This window comes from Coregonus lavaretus (genome assembly GCF_964263955.1).
Source record: "Coregonus lavaretus genome assembly, chromosome: 16".
NCBI classification, from domain to species: Eukaryota; Metazoa; Chordata; class Actinopteri; order Salmoniformes; family Salmonidae; genus Coregonus; species Coregonus lavaretus.
This window is the reverse complement of record NC_140003.1, coordinates 15,772,892-15,788,023: the sequence shown is the minus strand read 5'-3', so window position 1 is coordinate 15,788,023 and position 15,132 is coordinate 15,772,892. Positions and strand designations below refer to the sequence as shown.

At 43.1% G+C, this 15,132-nt stretch overlaps 2 protein-coding genes across 3 annotated transcripts in view; both read right to left on the bottom strand.

Moving 5' to 3' along the window:
* The window catches only part of LOC311143643 (mitogen-activated protein kinase kinase kinase 20-like), a 62,978-nt gene extending 59,495 nt beyond the window's left edge, over positions 1–3,483 (bottom strand). The window contains exon 1 of the mRNA XM_084179511.1: positions 638–3,483. Within this exon, the coding sequence (XP_084035637.1) occupies positions 638–796 (159 nt within the window). The 5' untranslated portion in view covers positions 797–3,483. The remainder of the gene's footprint in view (positions 1–637) is intronic.
* Positions 3,484–3,815: 332 nt separating this feature from the next.
* LOC311144047 (rap guanine nucleotide exchange factor 4-like) overlaps positions 3,816–15,132 on the bottom strand; it is a gene marked incomplete at its 5' end in the record, with an annotated part of 53,028 nt that continues 41,711 nt past the window's right edge. For both annotated transcript variants that reach the window (XM_084179982.1, XM_084179983.1), the window contains 10 exons: positions 3,816–4,713; positions 4,832–4,886; positions 4,973–5,037; positions 5,311–5,398; positions 5,637–5,687; positions 5,932–6,022; positions 7,575–7,753; positions 8,187–8,312; positions 8,682–8,779; positions 12,088–12,234. In XM_084179982.1, coding sequence (XP_084036108.1) covers positions 4,586–4,713; positions 4,832–4,886; positions 4,973–5,037; positions 5,311–5,398; positions 5,637–5,687; positions 5,932–6,022; positions 7,575–7,753; positions 8,187–8,312; positions 8,682–8,779; positions 12,088–12,234 — 1,028 coding nt within the window. In that variant the 3' untranslated portion in view covers positions 3,816–4,585. The remainder of the gene's footprint in view (positions 4,714–4,831; positions 4,887–4,972; positions 5,038–5,310; positions 5,399–5,636; positions 5,688–5,931; positions 6,023–7,574; positions 7,754–8,186; positions 8,313–8,681; positions 8,780–12,087; positions 12,235–15,132) is intronic.

Here is a 15,132-nt window from a genome sequence, read left to right as displayed (position 1 = left end):
CCTTTCCTGTTTCTGCATGACAATGCCCTCGTGCACAAAGCGAGGTCCATACAGAAATGGTTTGTCGAGATCTGTGTGGAAGTACTTGACTGGCCTGCACAGAGCCCTGACCTCAACCCCATCGAACACCTTTGGGATAAATTGGAACGCCAACTGCGAGCCAGGCGTAATCGCCAAACATCAGTGCCCGACCTCACTAATGCTCTTGTGGCTGAATGGAAGCAAGTCCCCGCAGCAATGTTCCAACATCTAGTGGAAAGCCTTCCCAGAAGAGTGGAGACTGTTATAGCAGCAAAGGGGGGACAAACTCCATATTAATGCCCATATTTTGGAATGAGATGTTCAACGAGCAGGTATCCACATACCTTTAGTCATGTAGTGTATATCAGATGTATTTTTGTCTCAAGACAATGAGGCTATCACTTACAAGAAATCTCCAGACTCAGAAACCCATGCTTTAATTGGGCCTAATATGATCCCTCATTTGGCAATAGTCGTTCTTTTAAAGCATACAGTATGTGAAATTCTGTGCACAAGGCGAGGGGGAGTATAATAACTAAATGGGGTAGCAATTAAAATGATTACTATACCGACAATTAAAAAGTATATGAAAAGCCTCAGCAATTAGGACTCCTACCTCATTTTCGATCTTGAGCAGCTTTTTCACCGCCACCTCTTTGTCCTGAGAGATCCACCTGGCTCGGTACACGCTCCCGAAGCTGCCGCCGCCGCAGTTCTCGTAGAAGTGGATGTCATCAAACTTGATTTGCACAAAGGAGGCACTGAGAGACAACATCTCATAATAACACTCAGCCCCAACTCAACGTCTGTCTGGAGGACCACAGGGAAGGAGATAATAAGCAGAGTTCACTAAAAAGCAGTTTAGAACCGATGCTCAAATCTGTCATAGGCTTGTTCCCAGAAAAGACCCCTCTGATTCCTCAAGGTAAAAGTCCTGCACCAGTGACACACTAAGAGAGCAGCTGTACACTTGAGCACACCATTAGAGCGTGTGACTGAGAAGCTGGATGTGCTGCTAACAGTACCTCAGGGAGGCCTCTGTGTCATTGGCTATGTCTGCCCGGAGTGGCACTGTGATATCCCTGATCTCAGCCAGTGATTTACGGGACATTCAACACGCCCGCCTGCCCCAGACCTACGCCACACAGTCACCAGTACCAGTAAGCACTAAGTGAGTGTCCCAGGATCCTCTGCTTGTATAAGAACTATGGATGGTATCCATGGCATGCATTCTCCCTCTACTGTGATCAGTTTGCACAAAATACACACGGCCAAAGTCACTGACTATTCCAGCACAGTCTAGTGTCTGTACAAGGCTACTGAGCTAGACACAGCAGAGCTAGTAAAGGGACTGCATCCTCTAGTCTCCCATGAATCACTGCAAACTTTTAATGACACACTATCACTACACACTTGTTTTAAAAACAAACCCAAAGAAGGTGCTACACACCTCTAATTCTATATTCAAATAACAGGGACTATGTCTTCCTAATGTATATAAATGAAAGTGCAATCTATAGGGAGAGGGAACACCAAACCATCAACTTTGTGCCTGCAGAAAACAATTAGTGCTTCCTTTTGTTTTTAAATAACAACCTAAATGCATCTTGTAAAGAAATAACCCCTTCATTACAGGAAATTGTAGCTCGGTTATTGTTCAGAAGTTTCCCATTTACTGCTCAGCAATTATGGCTTTTAAGAGGCTGTTACCTTGACCTGATTCAGGATTGCTATCCAGCCCAGCAGGAAATGCCTCCATTGTCACAGAGGGGAGCCAATGCTCTCTACTGATTTACGGCTATTCATGCTATACTTAGCTTCACACCAATCTTCTCAGTACATGAGCAGCTCCGACATTTTCTGTAGCCACTCAAGACGCCAGGGTTACTGGGATATTGGAGCTCGTTTTTGCCTGTCCTCACTGGAAAGTAAACACTCTGCTGCAGGCATTGAAATAATGGACTAATATCCATGTGAAAATATACAGGCAAGTAGATACCTGCCAGAGCTCTACAGATGAAAATGTAAAAATGTAACGGAAATAATCAAATGTATTGAATTAACCTCATCTGCTTTACCCATCCATATCATCCCTGTGGTGGATATGATTACAAACTGTGTCCCATCAGGAATTACAAACTTCAGTTTCAGAGAAGCTGCAGTGTTTAAACTACCACCCAAAACAAAACAAAGTAGAAGTCTCACTGCTGTTACTTACATAATCAAAATGCCTCCAGGCATTTACAGTAAATAATTCAACCAGGGATAAAACAACACTAATGATGAAAGAACACAACCTGATATAATGACAAACTGGTGTTCATGACAGAGCTATTACACTGAATAGGCTACAGTGTATCAACATTGTATTGTGGACAACATGTTGGGTGGTCAAGATTGTCCATAATATTCCCCTCAAATTCTCCACAACCCTAAGAAAATGTATGTGATTTAAGAACAATATCATATGCAATTTGTGTAATAAACAGTAATATTTACTACAATACTGGTGCACCCAAGAGGTCAGCACTGTCTAAAACTACTGTGCTCTGTTTACTTTGGAGAGACCCTATCTCCAGCCTGGTCTCAGAGATTTGGTATGGTTAGAAAAGACAGAAGGTTACTTAGGGTGGTTGGTCGGGGTGGACGGGAAGGCTTATATAGTGAACATTTAGCAACCCAAAGGTTCGCGTTTGAATCTCAACAAGGACAACTTTAGCATTTTAGCTAATTAGCAACTTTGCAACTACTTACTACTTTTTAGCTACTTTGCAGCATACAAAATAAATGATGGACATCCACAAATTAATACATACCACACGAAACGTAACATATCATACTAATTGTAGTATTCTGGATTTACATTTACTATGTTACGTCTACCCAGGTTGCCATGTCAAGGAAAACAATGGGTACGCTACTGGATGGGAATGGTCCATTGTTTATGTTGCATGTATAGGCTAGTGTAAATGTTGTTAAATATAATTTAGCCAAATTAAGACACTTCAGCAGCTCAGGTTCAACACGAATTTAAGGCAAGACTGGCCATTTCCTCGATGACACGCATGTTGCGTATTACTAAAAGTGGAAGCACTTTAACGCACGAGACCAAAGCTTTTGCCAAACATAGACAACTATAAAATAAACATGAACAAAATGGGTTATTCACAACTTTAAAAAAAAGTATGTAATGGAAAACATTTAATGGCGCGTAGGCCTACTCACCGAATTATAATGCGATATTAGTACCTAGCCTACCTTTGAATTTTCCAACAAATAATAGCAAAAAATCTGTTTGACAGATCCAATGGTTAGCTTAACTTCTGCAGGTAAACATATACCTACTGTAAAGAACCCACTTTCCGGGAACCCGGGCGTGACGTTTATGATTTCCCCACACAGTCATGTCTAGTTACCAAATTTCTTCCTTGACTCGGGCTGAGTGCTGAACGCTAAAGAGAAATAGCCATAGACATTAAAACCAGGGAAGTATCCTAAAATCTTTCGAAGAGTTTCACAAATTCTGATGACAACAGCTCCACTCAATGGACAAAATCGGTACACCCCCAACGACACCATTAAATAGAAGTAGCAGTCTATGATATAACAACCAACACCTGCAATAATAGGGAATTTAATTAGTTTTCCTATCATCAAAAGACATACTATGACAGCATAAAAGTGTATTTGAAATATTATTTCGTGCTACTCTAAATATATTTTCATCTTAGCTCATAATTAGCTATTATACTAAATAGTTATCAAAATAATGAATGGACAGCATCATCAGCAGATACATCTAATTTGTTTTTAATATTTACACAATAAACATGTCTAAAATAATTGCAGACAACAGTTACCTTACATACTTTGAAAGAGGAATGTGCTCACATACTGTATATCCAGCCCAACATCTCAAATCATTGCATGCTGAGGTTATAATACATATATGAATACATTGTACAACATGTGTAATAAAAAGCCTCAAACTAAAATATTTATAAATACAATCTGATTTAGAAAAAAGACAGGAAACCACAACTGAATATCAGGATTTTGAATTTAGGAGGTCAGAGAGTGAAGTAAGAGCCAATGTTTCCATCTGGAAAAGTTCTCTGTTTAACATAAACTTCACAGATTCTTGTACAACAATCGAATGGATGATTATTTCCAAAAGATCATTCACTTTATAGAGTGTGTCATTTTCATGGGGCTGGTGACTTCAAATAATCAACTAGAGCTTCAGGGACATGAGAATGAGATGAATTTGAAAATACTTGGTGAAATTTAAAGCAGAGTGTTTAAAAAAATGAGAACAATACACAAAAGGAAACAAGAAGCAGAAATTATACTGACATTTGAAAATACAGTTGAAGGTGGAACTGATGAACTCTGTAGCATACTTGACTATACTGTATGTATAATAATGTGAAGTTCCATGTAGCAGAGTGGATATGTGTGTGTATTGGTACAACATGTAAAGCAAGCTTATTTTTGGCAGTAGAGCAGCAGCATGAGACATGTACTGTAGCTGTCCAGTGTCTGTCCAGTGTCCAGGGAGGCTTCAGGTCCTGCGTGGCTCCAGTCTGTGGGAGAGCTGAGACAGTGTTCTCTGGTTGTCAATCACAGTCAGCTGGCGCACGTAGCTCCTCACGTCCGGGTGGTTCTTACTGGTCTGAGATGGTTCTGCACCTGAGAGACGATGGGAAAGAGAAATACCACCTTTATTATAACAGTGCCCTGTATACCCAAGCACTTAGAAACCTTCCCAGTCAAGTTAAGACTTTTAAAGACAGTTATGTTTACTTACTGAATGGCAGACTTCTGCAGTATCTCACTATTCTCACTGTATTAGCGATCATTCGCTGAAAAACACAAATAGATGTTACCATTTTGAATTTAGACCTCCAATATAATATATCAAAATCAATATCCTCATGGAGGGCCTTACCATTTTCTCAAAATTGACCAAACTGTCAATGAATGTCTTGTTTCCATCATGAGTGAAAGTCATGTCTGGAAAGATAATAGCAATATGATTACACACATAGAAAGAACATAGGCAAAAGTACAAGGACTGGAATTGACAAGAGCAAACAATATAGAAGCTAGTTACACTGTCGCAGGTCGACACTCCAAAAAGAGAGATCAAAACGTGCTGATAACTTCTTCACACAAGAGGCAGTGAGGATAAACTTCTCAATAGTCAATCAATGGGTAAGATAATGGTTAAAACAACATGGAGGGTCATGTATATGGTGGGAGAGAGCTGTGTTGGGTTGCAATGACCTTTGATCAGCAGCGGCATGAAGGGAATGATGGGCGGGTCCAGCTTGGCCACAGTGAGCCGGTACGCCCGGTGGTTCCTGGAAGGGTCCTGTGGAAACACTCACACTGTTCTGAGATCTGCCATAACCATGTTAAGTGGGCATATCACAGTCACAGCCAAGGGTGGTGCTGCTCAATCCATACATTGTTAGATGACAAATGACCATGCAAGAATGTGAAGTTTTAATTCAATATTTGAATAAATAGAAGCTATAGAAAGAAAGGCTAGAGACTATGTAGGTGGATGAATGGTTGATATGGGGCTAAAAATTGTTAATTGTACTCACCATTAAGCTTTCAAATTCACTGTAAAACTTCTTAAATTTGCTTGGTAGTTTCTGTCAACACAAATAACAGGGAAAGTTATCAAACAGTTGAAATCACTATATTCTTTGGCAGGTGCTAAACACAGGTGAGTGTTTTTGGACAGTGTCAGACAGACAGACAGACAGACAGACACAGACACAGACACAGAGACACAGACACAGACACAGACACAGACACAGACAGACAGACACAGTGAGAGAGACAGACAGACACAGTGAGACAGACAGACAGACACAGTGACAGACAGACACCCACCTCCCAGGTCTGACTCAGTCTGCTCACGGCTGGGTTGCTCATGCCCATGATAATAGCGAAGAAGGAGTTGAGGTTCTTATACTCTTTACAGCTGTTACAGAGAGAAAGTAGTCCAAAGATGTATCAGTATCAGGTTCCATGTTACATGTGACTAATATAAGTAATCACAGGGGGTCAGGAATGAAACACTCATTACCTAAATGATACATGTACAGTGCATTCTGAAAGTATTCTGACCCCTTCCCTTTTTCCACATTTTGTTACATTACAGCCTTATTCTAAAAGGGATGAAATACCAAAAAATCCTCATCAATCTACACACAATACCCCATAATGACAAAGCGAAAACAGGTTTTTAGAAATCTTTGCAAATGTATTAAAAATTAGAAACAGAAATACCTTATTTACATAAGTATTCAGACGCTTTGCTATGAGACTCGAAATTGAGCTCAGGTGCATCCTGTTTCCATTGATCATCCTTGAGATGTTTCTACAACTTGAATGGAGTCCACCTGTGGTAAATTCAATTGATTGGACATGATTTGGAAAGGCACACACCTGTCTATATAAGGTCCCACAGTCGACAGTGCATGTCAGAGCAAACACCAAGCCATGAGGTCGAAGGAATTGTCCGTAGAGCTCTGAGACAGGATTGTGTCGAGGCACAGATCTGGGGAAGGGTACCAAAAAATGTCTGCAGCATTGAAGGTCCCCAAGAAAACAATGGCCTTCATCATTCTTAAATAGAAGAAGATTGGAACCACCAAGACTCTTCCTAGAGCTGGCCACCCGGACAAACTGAGCAATCGGGGGAGAAGGGCCTTGGTCAGGGAAGTGACCAAGAACCCGCTGGTCACTGACAGAGCTCCAGAGTTCCTCTGTGGAGATGGGAGAACCTTCCAGAAGGACAACCATCTCTGCAGCACTCCACCAATTAGGCCTTTATGATAGAGTGGCCAGACTGAAGTCACTCCTCAGTAAAAGGCACATGACAGCCCGCATGGAATTTGCCAAAAAAAGATGCGTAAAGGACTCTCAGACCATGAGAAACAAGATTCTCTGGTCTGATGAAACCAATGCCAAGCGTCATGTCTGGCGGAAACCTGTCACCATCCCTACGGTGAAGCATGGTGGTGGCAGCATCATGCTGTGGGGATGTTTTTCAACGGCAGGGACTGGGAAACTAGTTAGGATTTAGGGAAACATGAACGAAACAAGGTACAGAGAGATCCTTGATGAAAAACGGCTCCAGAGCGTTTTCTACTTTTAATAAATTTGCTAAAATTTTAAAAACTGTTTTTCTTTGTCATTATGGGGTATTGTGTGTAGAATGATGAGGGAAAAAAACAAAAAAATCAATTTTAGAATAAGGCTGTAACAAAATGTGGAAAAAGTCAAGGGGTCTGAATACTTTCCGAATGTACCGTACATTCAGCCATTCACACGTTTTAATCTTGACATTTAAACCTTTTCCCTTAGGGATTGATTGGGAGGGTTGACCGAACCCTACAGCTAAGTGACACAAGTATGCATTTCTACTACTACAGCTCTGCAGTCAGGGTGAGACCGAGTGTGTGTGCAAACGTGTATGTGTCCGTGCATGAGAGAGAGGGCGACAGGGCGACAAGGCAAGGGCCACTCACTGAGCAGCGATCTTGATGAACTTCTTGAGCAGCTGAACACGTTTGCTCTGCTGAGCACACAGACAGATCTCTGTGATCACCCACAGCTGGATCTCATTGAACCTCCTGAGGAACAGGTCCATGTTGGCCGTGGTCTTCTTGAAGTTCTTCCTCCCAAACGTATGGTAGATCAGCTCATGCTGTAGAACAGGGCAAGAGAGAAGGTCAATGACCGTGTCCCTGATAGTTCCTGTAATAATATATCAACATATTGGTTTAATAGTTGATCGATACACTCTTAGAAAAAAAGGTGCTATCTAGAACTTAAGGGTTGTTCGGCTGTCCCCTAAGGAGAACCCTTTGAAGAACCCTTTTTGGTTCCATGTAAAACCCTTTCCACAGAGTGTTCTACATGGAACCCAAAAGGGTTCTACCTGGAACCAAAAACGGTTCTACCTCCTATAGAGACAGCCGAAGAGTGTAGGAAGACATAGCTTGCACCCCAAATGGCACACTATTCCCCATAGGTCAGTGGTCGAAAGTAGTGCACTATACACGTATAGGGCATAGGGTACCATTTAGGACGCATCCATAGAATCAAGTAATTCCTCATTTGTCATTGGTCTGACAAACCTCATGTACACAGTGGAAGAGTTCCCAGTCGTAGAGTGTCATCTGGTAGGCCAGGTCTTTAGAGCTCATCAACTCAAAGCTGCCCATGGAGCCTGTGGAGGGTCCTTCTTGCTCTGGCAAGGGCGTCTGAAATATAGTGCAAACTTAATATACCATATAATTTACAGTTGTCTGTATGATATTATTATTCTTCATCATACAATTAACACTCATCTGAAATACAGGACTGTTTTAATAGCTACAATGACAGTTATACAACTATAACAAGTCGAAATGCAACAGTAGCCTCAGGCCAGTGAACATCTGTCACTCGATGAAAAAATATATATTACATGAGAGAAATACAACATCAGACGCAACATGCTTCATAGTAACAGCTGCATGAGATGTAGCTTGTAGGGAAACCTCTGGGAATTAGTCGGGTGTGTCTGAATGCTTGTTTTTCTGCATTGTAATTTGGTGGGCAATATGTTTTTCTCAGGGGTATATACCCACCAATGAATCCAGTTGATCCCTGGGACAGATAAATAGACGGCCGTTGATGCTGAGTGTGGAGAAGACTGAAATATCGTTGGGTTTTAGCACCACTTTATCTGAAGGAAAACAACAAACAAGCGATAATAAAAAAACATGAACATATCAAATACAGTACATTAGCATATTATTATGGTATGTTCTAAAGTCGCATAACAAGGGTAAGGAAAAGATATTGGCCGTTTTACGGACTCCCGACCAATTCTACTACTTTGTGTGTTTTTTGTAGCTGTTTTTTTATTTTTTTAGTAAATATTGTCTCCGCCATTATTTCCTGTGAACGAAAACAGCTTCTGGACATCAGAACAGCGATCACTAACCTCGATTTGGACAACAACTTCTACTTCAACAAGTCAGCTACTGTGGATGTTCTGCTTACTACGGACAAGGCCCTAATCCCTGGGACTCGGAAAAGGAAGCGACGCCACAAAAGGGGCAGATGGGCGGGCATACTGATAAAACTACGTTGGCGTGCAAATAAACCGCCCCTAGACTCCGTTCTTTTGGAGAACAAACTGGACAAGCTTTGTTCGAGACTATCCTTTCAACGGGACCTGAAGAACTGTAATATCCTGTTTCTCCGAGCCGTGGCTGAACAAGGACATGGATAATATACATCTAGCTGGTTTTTCTATGCATTGTCAAGACCGTACGGCAGCTGCAGGTAAGGTTAAGGGGGGAGGGGTGTATCTCTTTGTTAACAACAGCTGGTGCGCAAAGGAAATCTCAGGGTTTGCTACCTTGAGTTAGAATACCTAATGATAAGCTGCAGACCGCACTACTTACCAAGAGAGTTTTCATCTATATTTTTCGTAGCTGTCTATTTACCAGCACAAACCGATGCTGGCACTAAGACCGCACTCAACAAGCTGTATAGGGCCTAAGAAAACAAGAAAATGCACATCCAGAGGCAGCGCTCCTAGTGGCTGGTGATTTTAATGCAGGGAAACTGAAATCCGTTTTACCCCATTTTTACCAGCATGTCACCTGTGCAACCAGAGGCAACAAAACTCTAGACCACCTTTACTCCACATAGTGTGTGACTCTCTTTATTTTTTATAGTTTACAGTTTATTTGCCGTTAGTCAGCACCTCTACACTAAATACTTTTCTCTGGGTGTGCGCCAGCTCATGGTTTTACTTTGAGGCAAGCAACACTGAACCATGCATGAGAGCACCAGCTGTTCCGGACGACTGTGTGATCTCGCTCTCCGTAGCCGATATGAGCAAGACCTTTAAACAGGTAAACATTCACAAGGCCGCAGGGCCAGTCGAATTTCCAGGACACGTACTGAGAACATGTGCTGACCAGCTGGCAAGTGTCTTCACTGACATTTTCAACCTCTCCCTGACCCAGTCTGTAATACATTCATGTTTCAATGACTATCGCCCCGTAGCACTCACATCTGTAGTCATGAAATGCTTTGAAAGGCTGGTCATGGCTCACATCAACACCATCATCCTAAACACCCTGGACCCACTCCTATTGCATACCGCCCCAACAGATCCACAGATTACGCTCTCTCTATTGCACTCCACACTGCCCTCTCCCACCTGGATAAGAGGAACGCCTATGTGAGAATGCTGTTCATTGACTACAGATCAGTGTTCAACACCATAGTGCCATCCAAGTGCATCAAAAAGCTCAGGATCCTGGGACTAAACACCTCCCTCTGCAATTGGATCCTGAACTTCCTGACGGGCTGCCCCCTGGTGGTGAGGGTATGCAACAACACATCCGCCACGCTGACCCTGAACACTGGGGCGCTTCAGGGGTGCATGCTTAGTCCCCTCCTGTACTCCCTGTTCACCCACGACTGCGTGGCCGTGCACAACTCCATCACCATCATTAAGTTTGCTGATGACACGTCGGTGGTAGGCCTGATCACCGATGACGATGAGACAGCCTATAGGGAGTAGGTCAGTGACCTGGCAGTGTGGTGCCAGGACAACAACCTCTCCCTCAACATCAGCAAGACAAAGGAGCTGATCGTGAACTACAGGAAACGGAGGGCCGAGCAGGGGTGTAGTGGAGCGGGTCGAGAGCTTCAAGTTCCTCTGTGTCCACATCACTAAGGAATTAACATGGTCCACACACACCAACACAGTCATGAAGAAGGCACGACAACACCTCTTCCCACTCAGGAGGCTGAAAAGATTTGGCATGGGCCCTCAGATCTTCAAAAAGTTTTACAGCTGCACCATTGAGAGCATCTTGACTGGCTGCATCACCGCTTGGTATGGAAACTGCTTGGCATCCGAATGCAAGGCGCTACAGAGGGTGGTGCGGATGGCCCAGTACATCACTGGGGTTGAGCTCCCTGCCATCCAGGACCTCTATACCAGGCGGTGTCAGAGGAAGGCCTGGAAAATTGTCAAAGACCCCAGCCGCCCAAGCCATAGACTGTTTACTCTGCTACCGCACGGGAAGCGGTACCGGAGCGCCAAGTCTGGGACCAAAAGGCTCCTGAACAGCTTCTACCCCCAAGCCATAATACTGCTGAATAGTTAATCAAATGGCTACCTGAACTATTTGCATTGAACCTTTTTGCACTGACTCTCTTGCACTGACTCTATGCACGCTCACTGGACTCTACCCACAAAACACCCTCATTTGCATATTGACGCCACACACAACACACTTTCCCACTCTTCACATACGCTGATGCAACTGTTTATTTTAAATCCTGATTGCCTAGTCACTTTTAGCTCTACCTACATGTTTCTTACTTTTTAACTCTGCATTGTTGGGAAAGGGCTCGTACTTTAAGTAAGCATTTCACGGTAAAGTCTACACCTGTTGTATTCGGCGCATGTGACAAATACATTTTGATTTGTAAGGTTCTAAAGATGCCCCTCTGTAGGCCTATTACAGTTTCAAAACAGTGCTTCAAAATAGCCCGTGCACAGCCTTTTACTTAACCCTAATCACAGGAGAAGATACGGTTACACTGCTATAGGGTTTTACTGGCTGCGGTTGCCATAGCGCTCTCCTGAGTCATCTGAAATAACCCAGAGTCGTCCTCTAACTTCATTATCAAAGAAAGCGGTCAAAAATACTTTGAAGAGGATGCATTTATGTTAGCATTAGAACTGGCAATATTGCATTGAACATGACAGACGGGGCATCCATATTCCTCTGAATCCTCAGCAGAGAATTGTGCCCAGATTCTTAGCAGCAAAACAAATGCTAGTAAATAACAGCTCCACATACTGAAACAGACCGATCCAGCACCAAAACCCAATCACTTCCAGTAAATCAGGCCCTGATTAATGAGCATCATAGCATCTGTAAATATCAGGCCTTGTGTGGAAAGACTGTGTCAACCACCACCGTTTGATTAGCGTGTGGCTGTAGCCCATCTCACCTCCGGCCGAACTGAGGTTGACCAGGAGGAGTTCCTCCGCTGACCCCAGCTTGTCGGCCACAGCGCTGATGACCTCTCTGACCGAGGCGGCCATGGGGACCCGGATGGTGGTGTAGGTGTGGTCGCTGCAGTACACTTTGAACAGGACTGCATGGGGAGAGAGCACAATGCAGGTCCCTTAACATTTAGGAATGAGGGATGGGTACTGGACAGACAGGTCAGAGGCCAAGTGCATCAGCCTTGGAACATAATTACAAATAATTTGTAGACTGCAAATTGACTGCAAGAAGCCCCAAAATACAGTGGGGAGAACAAGTATTTGATACACTGCCGATTTTGCAGGTTTTCCTACTTACAAAGCATGTAAAATCCAGAAAATCACATTGTATGATTTTTAAGTAATTAATTTGCATTTTATTGCATGACATAAGTATTTGACCCATCAGAAAAGCAGAACTTAATATTTGGTACAGAAACCTTTGTTTGCAATTACAGAGATCATACGTTTCCTGTAGGTCTTGACCAGGTTTGCACATACTGCAGCAGGGATTTTGGCCCACTCCTCCATACAGACCTTCTCCAGATCCTTCAGGTTTCGGGGCTGTCGCTGGGCAATAAGGACATTCAGCTCCCTCCAAAGATGTTCTATTGGGTTCAGGTCCGTAGACTGGCAAGGCCACTCCAGGACCTTGAGATGCTTCTTACGGAGCCACTCCTTAGTTGCCCTGGCTGTGTGTTTCGGGTCGTTGTCATGCTGGAAGACCCAGCCACGACCCATCTTCAATGCTTTTACTGAGGGAAGGAGGTTGTTGGCCAAGATCTCGCGATACATGGCCCCATCCATCCTCCCCTCAATACGGTGCAGTCGTCCTTTCCCCTTTGCAGAAAAGCATCCCCAAAGAATGATGTTTCCACTTCCATGCTTCACGGTTGGGATGGTGTTCTTGGGGTTGTACTCATCCTTCTTCTTCCTCCAAACACGGCGAGTGGAGTTTAGACCAAAAAGCTCTATTTTTGTCTCATCAGACCACATGACCTTCTCCCATTCCTCCTCTGGATCATCCAGATGGTCATTGGCAAACTTCAGACGGGCCTGGATATGCGCTGGCTTGAGCAGGGGGACCTTGCGTGCGCTGCAGGATTTCAAGCCATGACGGCGTAGTGTGTTACTAATGGTTTTCTTTGAGACTGTGGTCCCAGCCCTCTTCAGGTCATTGACCAGGTCCTGCCGAGTAGTTCTGGGCTGATCCCTCACCTTCCTCATGATCATTGATGCCCTACGAGGTGAGATCTTGCATGGAGCCCCAGACCGAGGGTGATTGACCGTCATCTTGAACTTCTTCCATTTTCTAATAATTGCGCCAAAGGTTGTTGCCTTCTCACCAAGCTGCTTGCCTATTGTCCTGTACCCCATCCCAGCCTTGTGCAGGTCTACAATTTTATCCCTGATGTCCTTACACAGCTCTCTGGTCTTGGCCATTGTGGAGAGGTTGGAGTCTGTTTGATTGAGTGTGTGGACAGGTGTCTTTTATACAGGTAACGAGTTCAAACAGGTGTAGTTAATACAGGTAATGAGTGGAGAACAGGAGGGCTTCTTAAAGAAAAACTAACAGGTCTGTGAGAGCCGGAATTCTTACTGGTTGGTAGGTGATCAAATACTTATGTCATGCAAATTAATTACTTAAAAATCATACAATGTGATTTTCTGGATTTTTGTTTTAGATTCCGTCTCTCACAGTTGAAGTGTACCTATGATAAAAATGACAGACCTCTACATGCTTTGTAAGTAGGAAAACCTGCAAAATCGGCAGTGTATCAAATACTTGTTCTCCCCACTGTATATAATATTTGACTAAAGCAATAATTTCAAACCTTGCTTATATTTCTATACGATCACGTGTCTCTATTATGCATGGAAATACTTGGGAACAGATTTCCTAAATTAAAATCACTTGGAGCTGATTTCCTGGTGTTTTTACAGTCTTTTATGTCCAACAATGAAACTTCAAAAAAGTATATATACAGTATACAGTTGAAGTCGGAAGTTTACATACACCTTAGCCAAATACATTTAAACTTAGTTTTTCACAATTCCTGACATTTAATCCTAGTAAATATTTGCTGTCTTAGGTCAGTTAGGATCTCCACTTTATTTTAAGAATGTAAAATGTCAGAATAATAGTAGAGAGAATGATTTATTTCAGCTTTTATTTCTTTCATCACATTCCCAGTGGGTCAGAAGTTTACATACACTCAATTAGTATTTGGTAGCATTGCCTTTAAATTGTTTAACTTGGGTCAAACGTTTCAGGTAGCCTTCTACAAGCGTCCCACAATAAGTTCGGTGAATTTTGGCCCATTCCTCCTGACAGAGCTGGTGTAACTGAATCAGGTTTGTAGGCCTCCTTGCTCGCACACGCTTTTTCAGTTCTGCCCACAAATGTTCTATAGGATTGAGGTCAGGGCTTTGTGATGGCCACTCCAATACCTTGACTTTGTTGTCCTTAAGCCATTTTGCCACAACTTTGGAAGTATGCTTGGGGTCATTGTCCATTTGGAAGACCCATTTGCGACCAAGTTTTAACTTCCTGACTGATGTCTTGTGATGTTGCTTCAATATACCCACATAATTTTCCTTCCTCATGATGCCATCTATTTTGTGAAGTGCACCAGTCCCTCCTGCAGCAAAGCACCCCCACAGCATGATGCTGCCACCCCTGTGCTTCACGGTTGGGATGGTGTTCTTCGGCTTGTAAGGCCCCCCTTTTTCCTCCAAACATAACGATGGTCATTATGGCCAAACAGTTCTATTTTTGTTTCATCAGACCAGAGGACATTTCTCCAAAAAGTACGATCTTTGTCCCCATGTGCAGTTGCAAACTTTGCAAACTTAGTCTGGCTTTTTTATGGCGCAGTGGCTTCTTCCTTGCTAAGCGGCCTTTCAGGTTATGTTGATATAGGACTCGTTTTACTGTGGATATAGATACTTTTGTACCTGTTTCCTCCAGCATCTTCACAAGGTCCTTTTCTGTTGTTCTGGGATTG